The 22,413-nt window shown below is 40.6% G+C and overlaps 2 protein-coding genes across 2 annotated transcripts; one reads left to right on the forward strand and one right to left on the reverse strand.

The window, feature by feature from the left end:
- Positions 1 to 8,422: 8,422 nt before the first annotated feature.
- On the forward strand, positions 8,423 to 11,145 carry LOC138628120 (lysophosphatidic acid receptor 6). The gene is made up of 2 exons (XM_069710958.1): positions 8,423 to 9,573; positions 10,068 to 11,145. Exon 2 carries the CDS (start codon positions 10,153 to 10,155, stop codon positions 11,110 to 11,112), a length of 960 nt encoding a protein of 319 aa, XP_069567059.1. The 5' UTR covers positions 8,423 to 9,573; positions 10,068 to 10,152; the 3' UTR covers positions 11,113 to 11,145.
- An 81-nt stretch (positions 11,146 to 11,226) lies between these two features.
- On the reverse strand, positions 11,227 to 21,909 carry ints11 (integrator complex subunit 11). Its single transcript, XM_069710900.1, has 17 exons — positions 21,725 to 21,909; positions 21,376 to 21,473; positions 20,220 to 20,293; positions 19,878 to 20,106; positions 19,672 to 19,770; positions 19,548 to 19,582; positions 18,637 to 18,775; positions 18,465 to 18,529; positions 17,816 to 18,005; positions 17,631 to 17,714; positions 17,259 to 17,348; positions 16,165 to 16,327; positions 15,933 to 16,043; positions 14,929 to 14,990; positions 14,214 to 14,356; positions 13,777 to 13,906; positions 11,227 to 11,522 (listed from the first exon to the last, which is right to left on the reverse strand). Exons 1-17 carry the CDS (start codon positions 21,750 to 21,752, stop codon positions 11,457 to 11,459), a joined length of 1,806 nt encoding a protein of 601 aa, XP_069567001.1. The 5' UTR covers positions 21,753 to 21,909; the 3' UTR covers positions 11,227 to 11,456.
- Positions 21,910 to 22,413: the final 504 nt, after the last annotated feature.

The raw sequence follows: 22,413 nt of genomic DNA on the forward strand, positions 1-22,413 counted from the left end.
TGATCTCATCGACTAGAAGTAGAGGTGTCTCGACTAAATGTCTTTCACTGACATAACCACATCTCTGAGGAACGATACAGACTCTATCAGGGGTAGAGCTGTCAAATATTCTGCTTTTTTTTTTTCATTTTTATTGGCCGACAGCTCAAAACTGTATACATTCATGGTCCCCAGAGAATCCATTTCACTCCCTCTGTTGATCCTTTATACGTTTTCATCTCTCACAGCCAAATAAAATGCATCCAGTGAAATATATTTGTTGTGGTCTGTATATGTTGTAAAGATATTCGTTGTCCCCAGAGGTTGAATCCTACTGCTTCAGTTAATCCTTTGACTTTTCATTTGTAAGCATCAGCAGTTGAACGTTTTCATCTATTCAGTTAATTGTCTCATATTTGCATTGGCAAAAGAATTAAATTTTAAAGGTATTCGTTGTCCCCAGAGGTTGAATCCAACTACCTCTGGTATTCGTTATGACTTTTCAATCAGGTGAAGGTTTTTTATCTGTCCAGTGAAAAGTTTGGAAACATTTTCATGATCCCCAGAGGGTGAATCCTACTACCTCTGGTAATCCTCTTTTCCATTTGCACCCCCATCAGTTGAACGTTTTCCTCTATTTAGTGAAATGTCTCGTGTACGCATTGGCACAACATTTTTTGTAACGATATTTGTTGTCCCCAGAGGTCAAATCATACCAACTATGGTGATTCACTGACTTTTTATTTAGCACCACAATCAGGTGAAAACGTTCCTTTACCCTTTGAATATATGGATTTGCATAAAAATTTGGTCGAGATATTCATGGTCCCCAGAGGTTGAATGCTAGTGACTTTGGCGATTCTCCGACTCTGGGTTTTACATTTGAGTGAACTGTCTTGACAGCATTTGATGGATTGTAATGAAACTGTGTACAGACATTCACGCTCCCCTCAGGATAAACCGTGGTAACTATGGAGAACCCCTACATTTTATCCTGTGCTGGAATGAAACATTTACTCAAAGTCTTTTGTACAAATTTGAGAATCTTGTACTTTATGAATATTTTCTTTTCATGGCATTTAATGCTTTTATTCCACATTTCAGAGGGAAATATTGTGCTTTTTACTGCTCTGTATTTACTTCACAACTTTAATTCTCTTTTCACTGATAAAACACAAGCAGAGCATGGAACCCAAATCAAGTATTTTTCATTTTAGAAATACCCAACATTTCATGGTTCAAGCTTCTCAAATGGGCAGATTTCCCCCTTTTTCTTTTAAATATTCCAGTTACCTTCATTTATTTCTAATAAGTTTGACAAAAGCACTGTGAAGATGCCACTTTTAACTAACGCTCACCAACCAAACAATTTCATCAAGAAAACAATCAGCAATTTAATCTTTCGTTGTAGAATCTCAGTACGTACTTTCATCTTTAATACATTTTCCTGATTGCGCTTGCGTATTTTTTTTTTTACTTGCGAAACATTTTGAAGAGAACTTTTACATGTAACAGATTATTTCTTACAAAGTGGTATCTCTACTTTTGCTGAAGAAAAGGCTTTGAATAATTCCTCCACCACTGCTTATAAATATCATTATTGAATATATTAGTCTTTTAGTTCTGCAGGAGGTCAAATATGGAAGAAGGTTATTCTTTTATTTTTTTACATTAATGTCCTCTAATTTGTGGACTAAAGCAGTAGTTTCTGTCTTTTGACTCCCCCCTGCCTCCTCTTCCCCCCAGCTCCTTTTACTAATCTGAGATCAAAGCGCCCACTGCTTCTTTGTGAAGCTGCTGAGTCAGCAGTCGGCTGATCTCAAAGTGCACACCGCAGGAAAAACTTAACAGCAAACTTGGTAGCATGTGTACAATCCACACCGTTCTGGATTGTATTATAGCAGCACATGATCTTAGTATGTGGTGCGCAGGAGCGCCGCGGTGGCTCGGAAATATTCCACTTCCATTTGATTGGGTTTTTAATTGGCTAAACACTTCAACTTGGCTTCTCAAGGAATAAGTCAACATTTATGTTTTAAAATTTTGCCGTTTCTTTTAGTCTTCCCGGTAATTTATGAATAAAAGCATCAGCGGATTAATATTCTCGTTTGGCTTTTTTTTTTTTTTGCGTTTGAGCTCCTCTTATCATCTGTCTTGAATTTGAATTCCAGCAAACGTTAGCGAGCAAACTTGAAACAAAACAACTAAAACTAAAATAATAAATGGTGGGAACATGTTAAACGTCAGATTGGTGTCATTCCCCCGTGTTTCCAGTCTGTATGCTAAGCTGACTGTTCTGTTTATTGAATTGATGTTTCGATTTCTTTAACTTCTGCCCCTGGTGGTTGTATGTGTTATTGCAGTTCGGTTTTTTTTTTTTTTTTTTTTTTTTGGTTGTTTTGTTTTGTGGCCAATAGGGTCACATGACGTGGCCAGAGTCATACCGTTGAGTGCCTTGAAAAGTAAAGCTTGTGAGCAGAAAGTGTTAACATAAAGAGAGATGTTTTTTTTTTTATTGGGCCAGTAGTTTTAGCATCTAAGTTGTGTCATTGTGATGACTCAGCAAAAATGTTAATTATGAAGCCACGCCTTGTTTTGTTGAAACAAGGTGACTGTGTTTCATTCATGTCAAAGATATGCAAGCTTATTTCGACATACTTTTATTTATTTTTTTGTCTCATTTCAATTTCACAAAAAATATTCTTAAAGTAAAGGTTCATTCAACTTTACTTCTTGTATGTGTATCTGTCGAAGTGTCCGAGGACAGAAATACGTCTGCTGGCTGCATCTTTACGTCAAGAAGAAATAGCCTATATAGTGGCATTAATCATAAATGTCCCAAAATGTCCCAACTAGTCCTTTTCAGATTTGGATTTTGAGGTTGTTGTTTTGTTTTTTTTTTTGGTGTGGGGGGGGGGGGTGTCAGATTAGAAGCTATCGTATCAGATAATGTGATGTTCATGTTCAGGAACCATCTCCTTGCCAACTGCGTGTGTCATGTACCAGGCCGAGGGACGAGTCCTTCCTGCCTTTGTGCAGAGAGGAAGGCAGCTGTCGACTCCCATCTTCGCCTCCGTCAGACGCCGAGCGCCGCCGCAAGCGAGGGATCGCCGGGAGAGACGAGCGGGTCTCCGGGACGGTGACCTACTTTCGTTCCCCTTCTTCGGTCCGCTGCAGGGAGGCCTCGGGTCGCGCCGCCGTCCCTTCCGACTGCAGGTGCAAGCCGACATAACGTGTTCGGATGCCGCACGGACGTCCTGCAGTCCTGCATTACGCACGGACGTCCTGAATTACGCACGGACGTCCTGAATTACGCACGGACGTCCTGCATTACGCGCACGTGACGTGTTGTCGGCACACGCGTTTTCTCCAGAAGTGAAATTTTGAATGAATTCTTAATTTTCTGGCACCAAGCGTACAGTATGGAAACACACCAGCGTCATTACAGGAGAGTATTTGTGTGTTCATGTCAAAGCCTCAGACTTCTCTATTCATTGTAAAAAATAAAAAAAAATTAAAAAGCAAAAAAAGCAAAATTCTATTTTAATATTTTGGACATTTTGGAAAATAAAACGCTCGTTTGCTTTCTTGTCAAGATTTAGATGAGTGGATTGATGGTAGCCTGCACGTACCGTCCCGTATGAAGCGACTGTTAGCAGCTGGCTGACTTATCTTCGTCTACATACTCGAAACAAAGAAATAACTAAGAAAAAAAAGAAAGAAACATTCTCCTTTAAAATTGCAGTTTTTACAACCTCAATTTTTTTTTGATAGATTAAACACCGGTCAGCAGATTTTTTTTTTTTTTTTTTTTACCCCCTGCTCGCCGTTTCCCATCCTTACGCTACGATGCGTTATCCCGCTGCTCCCGAATGCGAAACAGCCTAAAAAGTACATATTTTTTTATTTAGAGTTTGTGGCAAAACTCGCTGTGTCCATTGTCTTTATGCTAAAGCAAAATTTCTCATATTTAAAAGGGAATTCTTCAACGTATCAAAGGACTTTGTTTTTTGCACTATCAGCAATATTAGCACGCTAACATGCAAAATGATAAATATGTTAAAAAAAAAAAAAAAAAAGACAGCTGCTGCACCTTAGAAATCTTAGTATCCTAATTTTGACCGAGTTAGCGTGCAGATGTTAGTTAAGCTGCGTCGAACAGAACTTGGGGAGATGTTCACGCTCTTGACTTCGCGGCAGCACGTTGACTCGGTCCTCTCCGACGACGACCTGTAAACGTGGCACGCTCGAATCACACTCAAAACACGCGTGTAGAGTTTAAAAAAAAAAAAAAATGCACGAAGATGTAACCGAAAACAAAGATTCCTCTACAGCCAACTTCCAATAACCTAAAAAAAAAAACCACCACAAAGCAAAGAGCTGCTGACACAGTAAATTTAAATACAAATAAAAAGCACCAAAAGATTAAAACTCACATAATCAAATCAAATCAAATCATAAGAACTGCAGAATTACACTACAATTGTGGTTTCACAAAAATCCTCAACAAATGCAGAGATATGAAATCTTGTTTGAATAAAATTTGGTAAAACTGTTTTCTTTTTAATGATTTAAAATCCAACCCCTTTTAAAAAAAAATAAAAAATAAAAGCTTGGAGGCATTTTGTTCAACAAGTATTCAACAAGTAGAAGCCCATATAGATGACAGAAAGGGTTAAAAACAAACAAACAAATATCTATTGTTTAGCTGTGTATGTATTATTAATTCCAAGTAAGGAACTACAGCTGCTCTAATATCTTAAAATGGATTAAATCAAGCGGCTTTCAAACAGTTTAATAGACTGGAAATGAGCCAAAATTCAAATATCCAGTTAGTGTTGAGCTTAAAAAAAACAAAAAAACAAACATTTATTTGTAACCAGCTCTACCAACCTAGAGGAGAATCACGAACAAAGTCAACAGTTTTGACTTTTAATGAGATTCACCGATTAGAAAATGTAGAAAAACACCAACTTTACGTCAAGAAAAAAGGGAAAAAAACAAAAAACCACCATTTAAGTCATGAACACGTCATCAGGACGTCCATCGAAAAGAACACGCCGTACTAATAAAATAGATTCTCCGAGGAGCAGCGAGTCATTAGATGTTTTGTGCTCGGCCACATTTGAGTGTTAAATCGTGTTAAATTGAGCCTAATAGCTTAAAGTGCCACCGCCCCGAGGTCCCGGTGGCAGAGACGGCCGGAGGACGTCATAAAGGAGAGGAGAGGGTGAGTTCTGGGTCACGGCTGGAAGAGCTGGAACAAAAAAACAACAAAAAAAACAAAGGAAAAGTACATTTCGGGAAGTCCGTTTCCCCGAGTCAGCGAAACTGGTATCGAATATTCATCCAGCCATCCGGATCATCACCGTTGACCTCTTCAAAGGGATCAAATACAACATTTAAAAAAAAAAAAAGTGTAGTCATTGGCATTAATAAAGTCAAATCAATCAAGCCTTTTTCAGCAGAAATTATTATTAACATCATCATTATTTATCACCAGGTTATACTGTGGTGCAAAAAAAACAAAAAAAACAGAAATCAATGCAATAACGCTATTTATTTTCACAGATAAATGCTACTTATAAGTTACATAAACCATGAATATAAAATCTAAATATGAAGGTTTCTGGATCAAAAGTGATTTTTGCCATCGTTAAAATATCCTTTAATACCGCTGGCTGTCAGCCAATCATTCACACGCATTCATTAAACGTTCTTAAAAGTGGAAAGCTGCTGGTAAACAATAAAACGACACCGTGAGCGGATTATAAATAATGCGAGGAGCTGCTCTCCGCTGATCCAAGACGAGAAAGACCAACAAACAAGGAAACGGGAGTGCTTTCCTCTGTACGCTTCGTCTCGGCCAGGACATTTTGTTCACTTCATCAGTTCGGCTCAACGAACACGCTCGGACGATGGAGGTGGACGTTTGTTTTTCTGCTCACGTTGTTTTTAAGGGAGGGGAGGAGGAGGAGGGGTGGGGGGGGGGGGGGGGGGAAGTAGGGCAAGAAGAGCTGCGGGCTCGTTCGGTCGGTCGGTCCCCGCCCACCGAATCACAAAACACACACACAAACACACAGACGAGCTGCAATGACTTTACTGCAATATCACCACACCGAGCTGAAGTTAAGGATTTTAAACGGAGGAATTTCTCCACCTGAAAAATTGTCGTCTTTTTTTTTTTTTTTTTTTTTCGCCTGGTTGATTTTTTTTTTTTAAAGGCGTCCGTTTCACCACGTGATGCTTTTGAGGACATCAAAGGATGGGGTTTGATATCAAATGACCAGACGTGAAGTGCGTCTACTCGGCCGGACGAGATCCTGAAGGGGGGGGGATAAAACAACAACAACAACAACAACAACAACAACACGGAGGCTGGTGTTGCTAGGCGACGGCTCGATGCTGCAGAGGGAGGCGGGATGAGGGACGATCAGAGGAGCTGCTCGCTACTGGAAGTCTTTCGACTCTGCGGCGCCTCGGTAGTCTCACGGGGTCGTGTTGTCTGACGTCAGCACCAAAACTCCCCGCGAACAAAGATCCACAGTCCACCACTTCATGTCCAGGCTGAAATATCTCAGCTACTATTCAATATATACATATATATATGTGATATTTTAGTACAGACATTCGTGGCGCTCTGACTTCCTTTCGAAAAGGCCAACACGACGCTGACTTTTCGTGCTTTTAGTCTTAATAGCAACTGAAAGGGTTTCTATGGAAACCGAGAACAGTCGCGATTGCAATTCTGATTTCAAACGACGTTATCTCGAGTGAGAAAACAAAAGCTCGTTTTTCTCGAGATAACTAAATCAGGATTATGAGATAACGGCATTACATTGTTGTTGTTGTTTTTTTTTAGATTTTAGATTGCCACGATGTTTGGTGCACAAACGTTCCCCTCAAAATGAACTGTAATAACTTTAGCGAGTACGTAACGATGCGACGGCAAGAGGGCGCCGTTGTATAAATATGGTTTGTAAAAGCGGGTTGTTGTTTTTTTGTTAAAATTTTATTTTGGTCTTCAAAATTAGTGAAAGAAAGTTAAAGTACCTGTTTAATGCTTCGTTGTTAGTTTTTTTGGAACATTTTTAATAAAGTTCACAACTTTACTTTCACAAATAATGTCGGATGGAATTTTTTTTTTTTTTTTTAATCTTTGATAAACTTATAATTTAGGACAATCCCAGAAAATGTGGGAAGCGTCTCTTTTGACACCGCATCCTCTCCAACAGAGAGACTTCGATTTATCGTCAGACTTGAGTGTTACAGTTAACATTTCATTTCCAACCTCCAACTTTTAATCGAAGTAAAGAGTAACGGCAGCGTCATCTTTCAAGAAAAAAAACCTATAAATAATTCTACACCAGATAAAAATGAGCTTCCCACCTGCCTGTATTTGAGCTGCAGCTAAACCTGTAGTTCACAAACAGCGATGACACAACGCTGCCACCTCGTGGTCAACACTGTGACCGCAGGCCGTAACAGGTATTTAGGGACATGCTGGGAAAAAAGAATTTGATACCAACTTTAAGGAAAGTTTAATTTAATGATGCGGATGAATGACAAATTAAATTCGCATGAATGTTATCAACAAAAGTGACCAACTGTTCAAAGTTCGAAGCGATGTAAATCAGATGTTTTAAAAAGGAGGAAACGCCGAATAAGAAGTTAAATCCATCTCAGAAAATGCGCTCCATCCTCCGTCCCTTCGGATGCAGGTTTCCTAAAACGGTTTTATTTCTTGTGCATAACGCCTCTTAATTTTAAAGATGCACGTTGAACTGTATCGTAGCCGACGACTCTGATCACATTTTTTTTTCATGTTTTTAAAGAACCTTTGTGACATTTTCCCCTTAAAACTCAAATTGAGTCCATCTGAAGAAGCTGATTACCACAGAAATTACAGTTCTCTCTTTTCTACAAATTTAAACTTGTATCTTCGCTGCATGAAATTGACCGGCATCATTTTAAGTTAGAGGTAACGTGACGTCAGGGATATTGCAGAAGATATTGACGAGGAATCTGAATTTAAGATGGATCTCTTTTACATTTGAAGGTTGCCAGTTTGCAAAAACAAAAAAAACAAAAAAGAGAAGAGTGGAGACTAATCCGAACAATCACAGGTTAGAAACTCAAATGCATTGAAGAGGAAACTCCACAGCAACAGAGGAGCATCGAGTTCAAATCTTTGTTGCAGAGAGAAAACGCAGACGTCCTTGAATGGGTCAACAAACATCAGTCTTCAATATCAAAGAGACCTGACGACACTCAGCAGGAGTGTTCATTCAGGAGCCACCCGAGGCCGCCGCCACTTTCCTCGTTAAAAAGGAGTACTTAAGAGATCTGAAAAGGTTATCAGATGCTTTGACCTCCAGAAAAACCCACAGATGAACCCGACAAGGCCAAGAAGCTTCTCTCCCCCCCCCTCCCCCTCCAAGACAGCGACCACAGACACCAGCAGATAAAAAAAAACAACCAAAAAACCAACTCTTCACCTCCATGAAGGCTGCATGTGTGCATGTGTGACCAGACCTGGTGGAGAGGTCCTCGAGGTTACTTGAATTACTAATAGCGCACATTAAATGTGCGTTCCGTCTCTTTCGCCAACTTTCATAAGAAACAAAAAGGGTGCAAATACTTTCAATACTCTTTCGATTTCCCCCCCCGAGTGTGTTTGTTAAGTCTTTCTCCTCTCTTCGGAGTTGTTTTTTTTCTTTATCTCGTGTGTTACTGCTATTTACTGCTATTTTATTGCTTTTCTATTATTCTATTCTATTCTATTATTTCTATTATTATCTCATTGCTTCTGTATGCTGCCGTAGCGAAAAAATGTCCCCTCGGGGATTAATAAAGTAAATACCTAACCCTAACCTAACCTAACCTAATGGAAATGTGAAATGGAGAAGTGGAAACGCTGTGTGCGCGTCTGCAGACGAATACATTTGCGGTTTGCGTTTAAATAGCGTGTAAAAAAAAAAAAATACATTTCTCCATTAAACCATTAAAGGACCGGGGACAGACTTTGGGAAAAGACGTTAAAAGAATGACACAATATGGGTAACAACAATAGAAAAATCTTAAGTGTATTTCTTTCAAGCACAAAAAGAAGAAGCCCCCTTAATTTCTGTGGTACTTTTTTTTTTTTTTTTTTTTTTTTCCATGCTTCATAATTGAACTACTTTTCTCTCTCAAACGCTCTTGTTTCGGTGTTTAAATTAAAATGGAGAAATCTTCTGCTTGTTTTTTTTTGTGTTTTTTTTTAAACTTAAAGTATTGATGTTCCTTTTTGAAAACACAAGTTATTAACACGCTCGTATATCTTATTATGCTGCAGTGGGCAGATGTTAAAAGTAGACTCCAACCATAGTAAAGAGTCACGCGCTGGTTTCCTCCCACTCTCTTACCTTCACACCTTGCCCACTGAAACAGGAAACGAAGCCGTCTGAGCAGAGCAGTGTGTTGTTTGCAGACATTTAGACTCACTGCAGGTTAAGAAGAGCAGCGCAGACGGAACAAAGCTTTACCCACGTTTCCAACCTGTCGCCGAGACTTTTTTTTTTTTTTCACATTTGGAGATCATTAAGATATTTGGTAAGCGATTATTTCTTTACATTAATTTACACGTGAAAAAGAAATCGGGTGTTTTGGAAAATGTTTACCTCGTAAAAATGAGGTGGGAAAACCCGCCAACAACTCTTTTGATACTCGGGGTTCAAATTTTGGGAAAAGAAAATCTGTCTGGAAGATGAAATATTCAACGTCTCAGGAAGACTTTTGTTACTAAAGTGTAATTTTGTTGGCTTCGAGTTTCTCCGTCTTGTTTCACTTCACTTTTCCACAGCAGCCTGAACTTTTTGAAACAAACACAGTAAAAAAAAAATTTGTAATTTGTGTCCTTTTTTGTTTTTGTTTTAATAAACCTCAGCTGTGTGGATTCATGGAGTGAGTTTCTAAAGATAAAAATGAAGCAGGATAAGACGCTGATTTACTGTAATTGTTTCTTGTCAGTCGGGTTAAAAGGTTGCATGAAAGTTGAAGTGGAAAAAAAACCCCAGACTGAATGGAAAACATTTGTGTCACTGCAGTTACAGAAGACGGCCTACGACGCCGCGACGTCTTCCGAGCGTCCGCCTTCGCTTTCTCCGATCCGTCGCAAAACAGTCCGTCGCGATGAACGCGACGGACTCCGACTGCAGCGTCCCGTCGGCGGAGTACCAGTATTACCTTTTCCCGGCGGTCTACGTCCTCGCGCTGGTCCTGGGTCTGCCCTCGAATCTGGCCGCCCTCTTCGTCTTCGCCTTCAGGGTCACCCCCCGCACCGCCTTCAGCGTCTACATCAGCAACCTGGCCATGGCCGACATCCTCATCCTCGGCACGCTGCCCCTCCGCATCCACTACCACCTCCGCAGGAACGACTGGGCGTTCGGCGACGTGGCCTGCCGCGTCACGGGGATTCTGCACTACGCCAACGTCTACATGAGCATCTGCTTCATGACGTGCATCTGCGTGGACCGCTACCTGGCCACCGTGCACCCGCACGCTTACCTGCGGCTGCGGAGCCTCCGGTGCTCCGTGGCGGCGAGCGCGGCGCTCTGGGGCGTCGTCGGCGTGGCCGTCCTGGTCTTCATCCTCCTGGGACCCCTGGAGACCAACGGGCCGGGGGGCCACAGCTGCTTCGAGAACTTCGCCAAGAGGGAGTGGAACTCCCGCCTGCTGGCGTACAGCGCGCTGGGCCTGATCTTCGGCTCCCTGCTGCCCTCCGTCGTCATCCTGGTGTGCTACCCGCTGGCCGCCAGGCGCATCTCCGCCATCGGGACCAAAGCGGCCCGGCGGGCGGTGCGGGTGATCAACACCACCCTGGCCATCACGCTGCTCTGCTTCCTGCCCACCCACTTCGTCTACCTGCTGCACTTCCTGCACCGCGTGGACGTCATCCGGAGCTGCTCCGCCGCCGCCGCCATCTACAACGCCCGGCGCGTCACCATGGCGCTCGTCATCCTCAACACGTGCCTGGACCCGGTGCTCTACTACATGACCACCAGCCACTGCAAGTGGAAGCGCCTGAAGATGACCTGGCTGTGGGGGAGGGTCAGGAGGAGCCGGGGCATCTACACCATAGCGGGGAACTGAGAGGAGTGACATCACACGTCTACTGGAAGTTGAACTGCAGCGCTGCAAAATTAAGACTTTTCTGTGAAAGTGTTTATTCAAATTGACTTTGTACATGAAAATAAAAGGGATAAATCAGAATGTAAGTATTTTATTTCTCTACAAACGAGTCTATGAAAGAGTGGACCAATCAGGGCAGGAGCCTGTGAGGATTTCTATCCCGGCAGTAAAAGGCAGCCGGTTTAGAGTTGTTGTTGTTGTTGAGGTCAACATCTGATTGGGCACAAATGGGCTGGTTTTTTTTGTGTTTTTTTTTTAGGGTGAATTTCTCTTTAAATGTTCGTTATTCTGGGACAAAAGATATTTCAGCAGAGTCCGGATGGAAGGCCCTTCTTCAGCAGAGTGGAGAGGAAACTCCCGAGATCTTCATCCTGACGGGACAAAGAAAAAGAGACAACACTGTAACGCCAATTTAAACAAGAACACCAACACCTTCAAAGAGAGGAAGTGTCTCGGGGGATTTTAAGCTTTTTACTTTCAGATCCCTTAAAATTAAAAAGCAAGATTCCTTCAATTCAACTTTCAATTCAATTCTATTTATATAGCGCCAAATCACAACACGGGTTATTTCATGGCACTTAACACATCAAAGTCCTTACAACAAGACGTTACAATATTATACAGAGAAACCCAACAATTCAACAATTCCCACATAAACTAGGAGGGAAAAACAAACTCCTCCTTAAGGGAGAAAAACCTCCAACAGAGGGAAGTAAAAACTCCCTTTAACAGGAAGAAACCGCCGACAGCGCCGGGCTCAGAGATGGGCGGCCATCTGCCTCGACCGCACATCAGAATGATTTTTTTTTTCAGGTTTAAGAGCTAATCATGCAAATCGTAATTCAAAATAAACTTTATGTTGTGTTTTTGTTTTTATTCTGTCATTTGTTACGATTCAACTCTTCTTAATTTCTATCTGCTGCTTCAACGTTTGATCTTGATGTCTTTTTTAAAAAAATTTTTTTTAAGTAAAGCACTTTGAATTGTCTTTTTTGAAATGTTTATTACAAATAAAGCCGCCTCGCCTACTGATCAACCTTCTGATTACTTTCTCGATTCATCGATGTCCGAAAGAAATAAAAATGGCGGCGAGAAGAACAAGAAGTGTTCGGTTTACATCGGCATGAATAACACGGAAGAAACTGAAACCAATTCATTTTGAGCATCGTTGCTACAAATGTGATTGAGAATGATTATTTTACAACCAATTTCACCCATTTTTTTTTTTTTTTTTAATTCTAAAGCTTTAATTGTTAGTTGATAATCAAAATAATTATTTAATAGAATCCATTTTCTGTCAAACTAATCAACTGAACTCCACAGTGAAAAGTGATCTCTTTTGCCGGTTATAAATCAAATCGATAACGTAAATGATATTGCACCTGCATTTCTCCTGCTGTGAGAAGGAGCGATGCGTTTTGTAAAATCAGTTAAATGAATTTCGATTAAATCTGCCAATCGAAAGAAGAAAAGAGAGAAATGCGAATTCTTGCCCCATAAAGTCAGAACTTTTGCACTATGGACCCGTATTTACACGACATTGTACTTGTATTTACTGCAGTTAAGCGTCACCGTGGTTGTTGTCCGTGTGTATTTGTCTTTGCTGTTACTTATTTATACTTTTCTTGTTTTGTCTGTGTGTTTTTGCACACCGTGGGACTGCGATCTCTTTGACTTTGAAAAACTAAGATCACATACCAGAACTGGGGTCTCTGTAGAAGATGGACAACATCAAACAGTGAGGCAGAAAACAACAGCATGTGTTGCTGTATTTGTTTCTTTGGCCTTTGTGTCTCTGCATGAACACGTGCGGCCGCAGAAACCTCCTTCATCTGTTGCGCAGCTTTCCCCTCGCCCTCCTATTCTCACTTTCAGAGCCCCTTCTCTCACCCGTGTGGTTTCCCTCCTCTAGGCCCCGCCCACAACCTGCAATTTAACTTTCAATGCAACCAAAATTCGTGTGACACAATAAAGAGGCTATAAATTATAGGTAAATTATGACGTCTGTCACCAAAACCAACAAAGATATGAGAATGTATCCAGATGATTTTACTTTGATTTCATATGTTTTTACTTGACAATTCGATTTTTGATTGCCAAATGCCAGAAATTTGCTCTCAAAACTTTTATGCTGCTAAAAAAGACAAAAGAATACCTCCAAAGGTGCAATGAGACGTAATTGTTGACTATATATATACATATATAAAAAAACAAAAGGGGCAATCAAACTTCAAATGACGGAAAACTGTGTAAAAAATTTCCGGTGCTGGTATTTTGAGCCCTCGTAGATGAGAGGAAACTCCTCTGAGTCTGTTTCCGCTGCACTTTGTTGTTGCACTTTTGTTTTTATAAATACTTCAAACATTTTGACTTTTCAAATTTTCAGTTTCCACTCCATTTTTTTTTTTAAGTGCAATTTGACAATGAGCATAAAATGAGGTTTCTGTTGCAGTGTTGTTGTTGTTTTTTTTTAACTTATTCATATTAATCTTTTATTGTATCCTGTATTGTATAAACATGGTGTTTTTACGCTACCTTGATTCAAAAAGAATTTGTGGGACGACAAAGATCTAAAACATCTTTTATTATCAACTGAACGCCGAAGAGACGGTGACGCCGTCGTACCTGATAACTCCAGGAGAGCAGCAGGACCTTGGTGTCGGGGTCTTCGGCGGAGGAGGAGACCTTGATGACGATGGACTCCACCATGACGGTGCTGTCGGGGAGGTGCTGGATGGTGTAACCTTTTAACACGCTGCGAGAAAAGAAACGCGAAAGGAAGAAGTTGCGTTAAATGTCATCTTTTATGTCTCAAAAATGTAATATCTCGCGCTGCGAGCATCCAGCGAGTAAAAGCTCGAACTAACACGGCTCGTGCTCGAGTCGTAGTTGTTCAAAAACGAAAAGCAACTGGATATTTAAAAAAAAAACAACAACAACAACAAAAAAAACAACCAGTGAGGCGGTTTGAAGAAACGGGACGAGTGGATGAATTGCAAAATAAATAAAGCAGAAGTATCGACGGGCGGCGGCGACCCCGCGACCTTTCCTCTCCCTCTCACCTCTTGAGGTGTGAGTAGATCCGGTGGAGTGTGTCGGGGTCGCTGTGCGGGTCCTGCAGCTGCACGCGGCAGGTGAAGCGTAGCTGATGCTCGTTGAGGCCGAGCTCCTTCAGGGCCTGCTCCGACGACACCAGCTTCAGGCTCTGCGCTCAGGAAGAGACACAGAATAATAATAATAATAATAACAATAATAATAATAATTGCACTGTTCATTTCATTCCACAGCACCGGACACTTTTCCATTCATCGTCCAAGCTGTATTTCTATATCTTTATTTTATTTGTTTTTGTGTATATAGTCTGTGTGTATTAATCATTAAAATAATTATTTTGTATCGATCTTATATCTCATAGGTATTTGTAAATGTGTTCATATTGTGTGCACCTTTTTGTTTTTTTATGACGACTTTTGTCTAATCTAATAATAATAATAATATGATAAATGAGGATAATTGAGCCACTGTAGGTCACAGGGGCACAGATGCACTCATTTGCCGGTTTATTAGGTACGCCTTGCTAAGTTTAATGGAGAGCAATGCTTTAGTTCTGCAATAGATCAAACCAGCATGAAGGATTTCATGTTCAGCTTTAGAAAGATCTTTTATTATTTAGTCTATCTCCACCGATATAAAGTATAAAAGGGAAATGACTTGGTGTGGTGTTCCTAATAAACTGGAAACTGAGTCTGTGTTTGAAAACTGTGAACACAAACTTACGTTTTCTTTCATGATCAGGGTACCGTGCATGGTGCGAGGCTTTTTAGGATCCGGCAGCGGCCCTTTCGACAAAGTAACAGTGGTAAATATTAGTGAATAAACAAGTAAATAATTACATAAACACACCCCGGATAAAAATGGTAAAAAAAAAAAAAAAAAAAAGCAGCATAAAATGTTGTTAGATGACGTACGTGGGGAAGAATCTCAGAGCACTGAACCATATCAGCACAACCAAGAAAAGTGAGGCAATTTATAATCATTTATAATTCAGGTGTAATTCTGTGTATACGAGGAAGAGACGCTTCTTTCATTTCCCTAAAAGCAAATCAACTCAGAGCTGAGACACTTTATTACGCTGCATTATGTTCTGCTGTGTATCTTCGGAAATTAAAAATACTAAAGAATTACATTTAAAAATGTGTAATTACTTTAAATATACCTTAAATTGGATATTAAAGTGTCTACATTTTATTGTCCTTTTGTGTTTGATTTCGAGGTGTTTTTAATGTTTTAATTAATCTGTATGTATCAAATCTTTTACCTCATCATCACTGACGAACTTTAATCAGCTTTACATGTTATTTTGTCCTTTCTAACTCTATAATCTAATGTGATTTAAATTGCCTAATTAAAATGGTGTTAAAGGTAACGTATGGTCTCGCACTGACACCGCACTCCTCACAAAGGAAGATAAACGTCACCAGCACAACTAACAAGTCTGAAAATACCAGAAATAAAAAGGGGGACAAAATCGCATCGTGGAGAGCTAAAAAAAAAGAATCTGGACAGAAGTGTGGAGTGAACTCATAAAACCGTTTCTGTGACTAATCGTGTTCCTTCGACCACAAATTTGAGTCACTGCACTGTACGGAGGAGGCTGGCGAACAACCGCCGAACAACCACTTTGAAATCGAAAGCAGAGACAGAGCCAGTCAGCTTATCTGAAGGGGAAACTTTTGCAGGACGCGCGCTGCTCCGCCGCCGTCGTCACGACAGGAAGTTACCTCCGAGAGCCATCTCCCTCTTCAGCAGGTTGAGCGAGATGTCCACGGGCACGCTGGGGTTCGTGGTCACGGTCACCGTCTCCCCGTTCGCCGGCATGTAACAGTCGACACCTGCCATTAAAAAAAAAAAGAAAGAAAAAAAAAACACGGGGGTGTTAGCGCGGCTGGAAACTCCTCGTCCTCCTCCTGCCGACGTCGTTTTTTTTTTGAGAATGTTCCCCCGGCGACTCACTGAACTCCTGCTCGATCTTGCCCTTCAGGAACTCCATCTTGGCCGCCTCCCCGTGCACCAGCAGCATGTTGCGAGGCTCGGCCATACGGATGAGCTGCATGATGCCTTTGGCGTCTGCGTGGGCGCTGAAGGACATGTACTCCACCTGCAGCTTCACATCCAGCTGCAAGAGTCACAGACGCACTCAGAGGCTGCTGATGGTGTTTTGACACGTTGATCCCGAATTTGGTGGGAGGTGGGAGGGCGGGGGTGGGCGGCGGGGAGGTGAGAGGGGGGGTCTTTTTTTTTTTGCTGATATCACCTTTCTTTCATCTTTTTCCGCAACTTCTATTTGTTCGTGCAAATGCTTCGACGTTTATTCACCTTCTTTCAGGGAGTTAGATGAGCAGATCAATAATACTCTCATGATGGCCTGTTGCATATAATAAAAATAATAATAATAATAATAATGATGAAATTTCTACAGCACTTTTCAAAACAAAGTCACAGAGTGATTAACAAGGAGGAACCACGTTTAAAACATTTCAAAACTGAGGCAAATAAAAACAGGCAATTTAGATAATACAAAAACGGGGTGGGTGGGGGGAGGGGGAGGGGGAGGGAGGGGGTTATCGTAAAGATATAAGACAACAACAGTTATAGTAAAAATGTAAAATGTACTGATTTTCTGAGGTCATTTGAATTTCATGTTCATTGTGCAGGAACTAGTTATGGAAAATATATTGAAAGAAAAGTTCACATACATTTAATGTTAACAATTCACGCTCCCTTTTTAAAAAAAATAATTATGTGATTTAATGACGTGATGACGGCAGCAGGAGCCGAACAGAGAGCTGCATTAGACATCGTTTTTCTACCGTGTGACGGAGTGTAATATTTTGGGTTTTCAATAAAACATTTATGTTGGGGGGGGGGGGAATCTCCTGTCATTTGTTTCAGAAAGAAAGTCAACTGTGTCTGCAGCTCATTTGCGGCTTATTTTTTTGATAAATCAGACGGAACTGCGCTACAGAGAAGCTGATAGGAATAAAATGTGACTTCATCTGCTCAGCTGAAAAAGAAAAAGATATTAATCAGAATAAAAGAAATCTTACAGTCGCTCTTCCTTCCATCTCCAGCTTCCTCTGCCCATTCAGGATCTTGTGACCGATAGTTCCTTGAACACAGTAGCCCGGCATGATTACCTGGAAAAATAATCAGTTTCTTGAAGTTTCAAGTGTTGTTACCCAAAATACCTTCAGGTCTGGCTTAAGACTATGATGCCAAACCTTTTTTTTAATTTTTTTTTTTATTTAAATGTGTTCTTTTGTTTTCTAAGTGTATTTATTCTGTTTAAACTCTACTCTTGACATGATGCTCTCAAATAATTCTTTGAGGTTTAAATAAGTGTTAAATGAAAGACACATTTGTTTTTAATTTTTTTTTTTAAAGATGGTGACAGCGTCTTACTTGCTGAAAACACTCACCATGTTCTTCTCATTGCCGGCCCACTTCTTAAATATCTGCAGACTCTGCCCGGCGTGCAGCATGCCCGGTGTGGCGAACACCACCTGAAAGTGCCCACGATGTTTAACTTCACCTTTTCACTTAGAAACTGTTTAAAAAAAAAAAAAAAAGCTTCACACCTCGGGGGAAGGAAACGGGACTTTACCATGGGTCCGGGGTTATCGGCGTAGGAGCGATCGAACGCCTTGATGTGCTTAAATTCAAACATGTTCCTCTGCACGAAGGTTTTTCGGATCTTCTGATTGGTCCACGTGATGAAGAGCTTGTAGTAGTGGTTGGCTTTCTCCGTCAGCCCCGTGGAGAAGTAGATGGGGGCCTTCAGGTTCATTCTCTCCCTGCGTGGTGAGATGAGGTAATTAGAGCGACTGTCAGGCGAGCCACTGATAACAGTTAATAGGCCGTCATTATTCTATGAAGCCTAATAACAATGGATACGGCCATTTTAAGGGAGCTGTCCGGACAAAATATGCTACCTTTTTGAATCGTAATTATGTGCAATTACTCCATGCTGAAATTACTTTTGATGTAAATGTAATGCCAACAATTAGGAGACATTAAAAATGGTCTTTATCTGATTTCACTCAAACGGGGGACAGACTGTGATTATCTCCACGCATCAGTCTTTGCTCTTATTTCTAGCTTTAACAGAGACTTAATATATATATTGTGTTATTATATATATATTGTGTATCTATATATATATATATATATATATATATATATATATATATATATATATATTAATAGGAAGCTTTGTGTTATTGCTTCTTGGGTTTCTTTTCATTGAACTGTACCAAAACGTTTCCAACAGGATGCAGAGCTCTTGTGCTCGTCCGAGGGCGAAAACCGGAATGAGAACCTGCAAGGTTGAGAAGAAAACAACGATTTTAGAACACATAAAAATAAATAAAACTAAACTTACCAACTCCAAAATATAATATTTAACTGTAAAACTGTAACTTTTACCTTCCCTCCTCTCTCAATGCTTTCGTGCACTTTCTTGAGAAAGTCCCTCTCTCTGCATCTCTTGGAGTCCCGGATGGTGGTGGCGTACGTCGACTCCGAGATGAGGATGTCTGGACGACACTTATCGATCCACGCGGCTCTGCAAACGTACAACACAAAGATTTAAGAGACTGCGGCACACATACAGTACCAGTCAAACACAAACACGAGTTGTTTTTTTTAAAGTTTTTTTTTACAGTGTAGCACAAAACAGAAGATTTAAAAACGACTAATTAACACGTGTAACTCTGTAGCCACCTTTTTCTTTGATAACCGCTTTGAACACTCTTCGTTCTCTCAATCAGCTTCACGAGGTCGCCGCCTGGAGTTTTTCTAACAGTCTTCAAGGAGCACTTGTCGGCTGATTTTCCTTCCATCTCATTAGTGATTATCCTGATTGATTAACCTGACGTGAACTTGAGGAAACACGGCAAGTTCTTGAAATTTTCTGGCCAGACTGAACTTCATGTCTCAAAAGAAATGATGGTTTGTTGTTTTCTCTTTACGTAGTTGATCGGTTTTTGCCTTCACATGAATTAGTAGTTGAATAACACGGTTTTCTGTGCACCAACACAACTGATGCAGTAATCTACTGGCAGGTCTCACCTGTTACCTGAAAACCTCTCCAGGTACCTTCCTCGTGAAGCTGGTTAAGAAGCGGCCGAAAGTGTGCAAAGCAATCTAAAACGATATTTTGTTTACACTTTTTCTTCTCATTACGTAAACATAAATCTGTTCTTTAACAGTTCTGATGTCCTCCGATTTGTCCTCCGATGTAGAAAAGAAAAGAAAAATAGGAAAGAAAAAAAAAACACCGCAAAAAGGTATAAAATCCAGAAGAATGCAGTCGAATACAGTAAAAGGCCACTTACCCGAGATGTCTGTCGGGTGTCATGTTATAATCTCCCTAAAATAAAAACAAATTAAAAATGTGAATCTGAGACTGCGGTCGTTAAAAGTCAGCGGCTGCCTGAGCCACGGCTTGTTTACACTCACCGTGTAGACCACAGACTCCGATCCCACTTTGATGAGCACCATGGCAGCTCCCAGGACGTGGCCCGCATAGTACGCCTTGATCTCCAGCTCATCATCCACCTGCCGGCAGCACAAACACACAAACGGCCTGGATTTAACATCAAAAAGGAGAAGGAGCAGCTGGCGCGGCAGAACATCAGCGGGCAGCGACGACGTCAGCGCGGCACCTGGACAGTTTGGTGGAGGTTCAAAGGAACCACTTTCTTCATGCAGTCCTTGATCATCTGCGAGGTGAAGAAGTTGGTTTCTCCCTTTTTGTCGACGGAGATCTTGCGGAAATCTTCCAGCAGAATGGGACAAATGGCCTTGGTGGGGTGGGTCATGTAGATGGGCCCGTCGTAGCCCACCATCTCGCTCATGTAGGGCAGAGCGCCGCAGTGGTCCAGGTGGAAATGGCTGAAAGTACAACGGGTGTATTTCGCGTAACATTCAAGTGATTATATTCACGTTGTGGATATTGTTGAGACAAAGAGGGCTGAGATGTACGGGAGACACGTCCGACAACAAACCTGATGATCACGCAGTCCAAGAAGTCCGTCAGACGCCCGTTCTGGGTTATATAAGAAAAGTCTGGGAAACGTCTCTGAAACGATAAAACGGGTTGTTATCTAACGGGGATTAAACCGCAGATCTTCTTCTTACAAAGTCCCAAAACAGATGAGATAAAATAATTAAATAAAGGTTTTCAGTGCAATACATGCAAAAGAAAAGCCTGTTTTGTATTAATACTGCTGTCGGGACTTAAATAAATTCCCTACAGAGATCTTGTAAGAGAAGATAAGAAGGATTACGGGACATGATAGTGTGACCAAGTCTGGCAGCAACTGATTTATTTCCGTCTGTGCTTTTAATGTAATGAAAGATGACATTTAATCGTTCAAAATCTAAACAATTTATTGCAGTAAGAGAATATTTGGATGTTTTTAAACTTAAAAAGCGACTAAATAATGACCAAAACAGTTTCTGATCATTACTGTGGACTCATCTAATCTTCAGCTATGATTACGTAATGGCCGTATTAACAGGGTTTTTATTTTATTTTTTTCTTCACATATTTAAGGTGGTGGGAAAAGGACAGATGAGTAGATTTACAATTTGTATATCTTCTGTTATAATTAATCTGCATGCCACAACTTTAACAGGGTCTCCAATGGCGCAGAGACACTTCATTTTTTTTTCACGTTGAAGTGATTTGTTGTTTGGTTTCTGCATGTCCAGGTGGGCCGAATTTTTCTTTTTGGGGTTTTGGGTTTCCTCTGACGTGAATATTTAAACCTAATTATCACCCACATCATTGCCGAGTCATTTTTAAATGAAAAACAAAACCAAAAAAAAGCTCCGATTTCTCCTGATTCCAGCTCCTCGGTGGGAATACCTCTCATTCCTTTGGTCCTTTTGTCGTAATAAACTGAATAAGTTTTTTTTGTTGTTGTTGTTTCCGGTGCTCGTCCTTTAGTTGGAACAAAACGGGATATTTCGACTGACATTATTCACCATTTTACAGATAATTCAGATTACAGATTCATCAATGACTTCCAGACCTGCTGTGTTTAGACAGAAATAAAAACTCGTCATCCTGTTACGTCACCACGTGTTTTTGTTGTTGTTGTTGTTGTTGTTGTTGTTTTTAATGTTTTCCTGCGATGAATAGGACACTTGACTCACGTCATCGTTGTACCCCATGTGCATGCCGCAGTCCAGCATGATGTTTTTGCCTCCGATGGAGACCAGGATGCAGCTGCGGCCGACATCCTGTCCAGCACCTTGGAGAGAGACGTTCAGGGACACCCTTTCAAAACAAAACACACCTACTCGGCGATTTACAGCCAACAAAACAGGCGCTTAAACTCAAAAGAGTACCGCAAGAGGAAAAAAAATACACATTACTTTTTTTTTTTCTTTTTTTTTTAAAGACTTTTCAAGCAAAACCTTTTTAAGTTGTCTTGCGTTAAACATGTGATGTTGCCGGAACTAGCCTAGCCGCTTTAGCTCGCTGACTAGCTGCTGTACTCACCCAGCGGTGTTACATTAATTTCAGGCATGTTTTCCTCATCTGCTTTCGTGGACAGATAAATGACACCAATGGGAACATATAAACCGACCCGGCTGCCTTCCGATGAATAACCACTTCAACACAAAGAAATTGTCTGTCGCATATACATGCGGGTGATTTCACGCACCGACTTCTCTCCCGAGCGTCAAAGCTCACCGTTAAATGAAGGGACTTCCGGTTAGCTCCTCCAAAATAAAACACTTTTGCGGGAATCAAACGTTGTAGAAATGTACTTAGGTATAATTTCGAGACATTTGAACTTTGCTTGAGGGTATTTCCAAGTATTAATTGCATGACTCGGTACTTCTACACAACAAAAAGTTTGGTGGCGAATTTTAAATTATTTTTTTTTACCATTTTCTGCATTTGCTCGTACTTTTGCGTAATAAAACAAAATCTGAGCACGATATTTTATTATTAAAGATTATTTATTAGGCAGCAAACAGAATAGAAACCAGTCAAGATTGGCCCCACCGTTGCCCTCTGCCACAACAAGCATTAATTATCAGCCAAAAAACAAACAAACACATATATTATTATAAAATGGGCCCATTTGATTAATTTTTTTTACAATTTAAAAAAAAAACATTTTAATATATACATTTATTACATATTACATTATATATTATATACATTTATTACATATTATA

Source organism: Brachyistius frenatus, unplaced genomic scaffold (genome assembly GCF_029030835.1).
Source record: "Brachyistius frenatus isolate BFR_SWC_R1_liver_20210118 unplaced genomic scaffold, ASM2903083v1 Contig_95, whole genome shotgun sequence".
Lineage (NCBI taxonomy): Eukaryota > Metazoa > Chordata > Actinopteri > Embiotocidae > Brachyistius > Brachyistius frenatus.

Excerpts from the sequence above, each read along its gene's own strand:
- LOC138628120 (XM_069710958.1), top strand. The coding sequence starts at position 10,153 with ATGAACGCGACGGACTCCGACTGCAGCGTCCCGTCGGCGGAGTACCAG.
- ints11 (XM_069710900.1), bottom strand. The coding sequence starts at position 21,752 with ATGCCTGAAATTAATGTAACACCGCTGG. Across the intron at positions 20,294-21,375 it reads ACATGGGGTACAACGATGAC|AGACGTTTCCCAGACTTTTC; the intron begins GTGAGTCAAGTG and ends TTATCGTTTCAG. Across the intron at positions 20,107-20,219 it reads TTGGACTGCGTGATCATCAG|CCATTTCCACCTGGACCACT; the intron begins GTTTGTTGTCGG and ends TTGTACTTTCAG.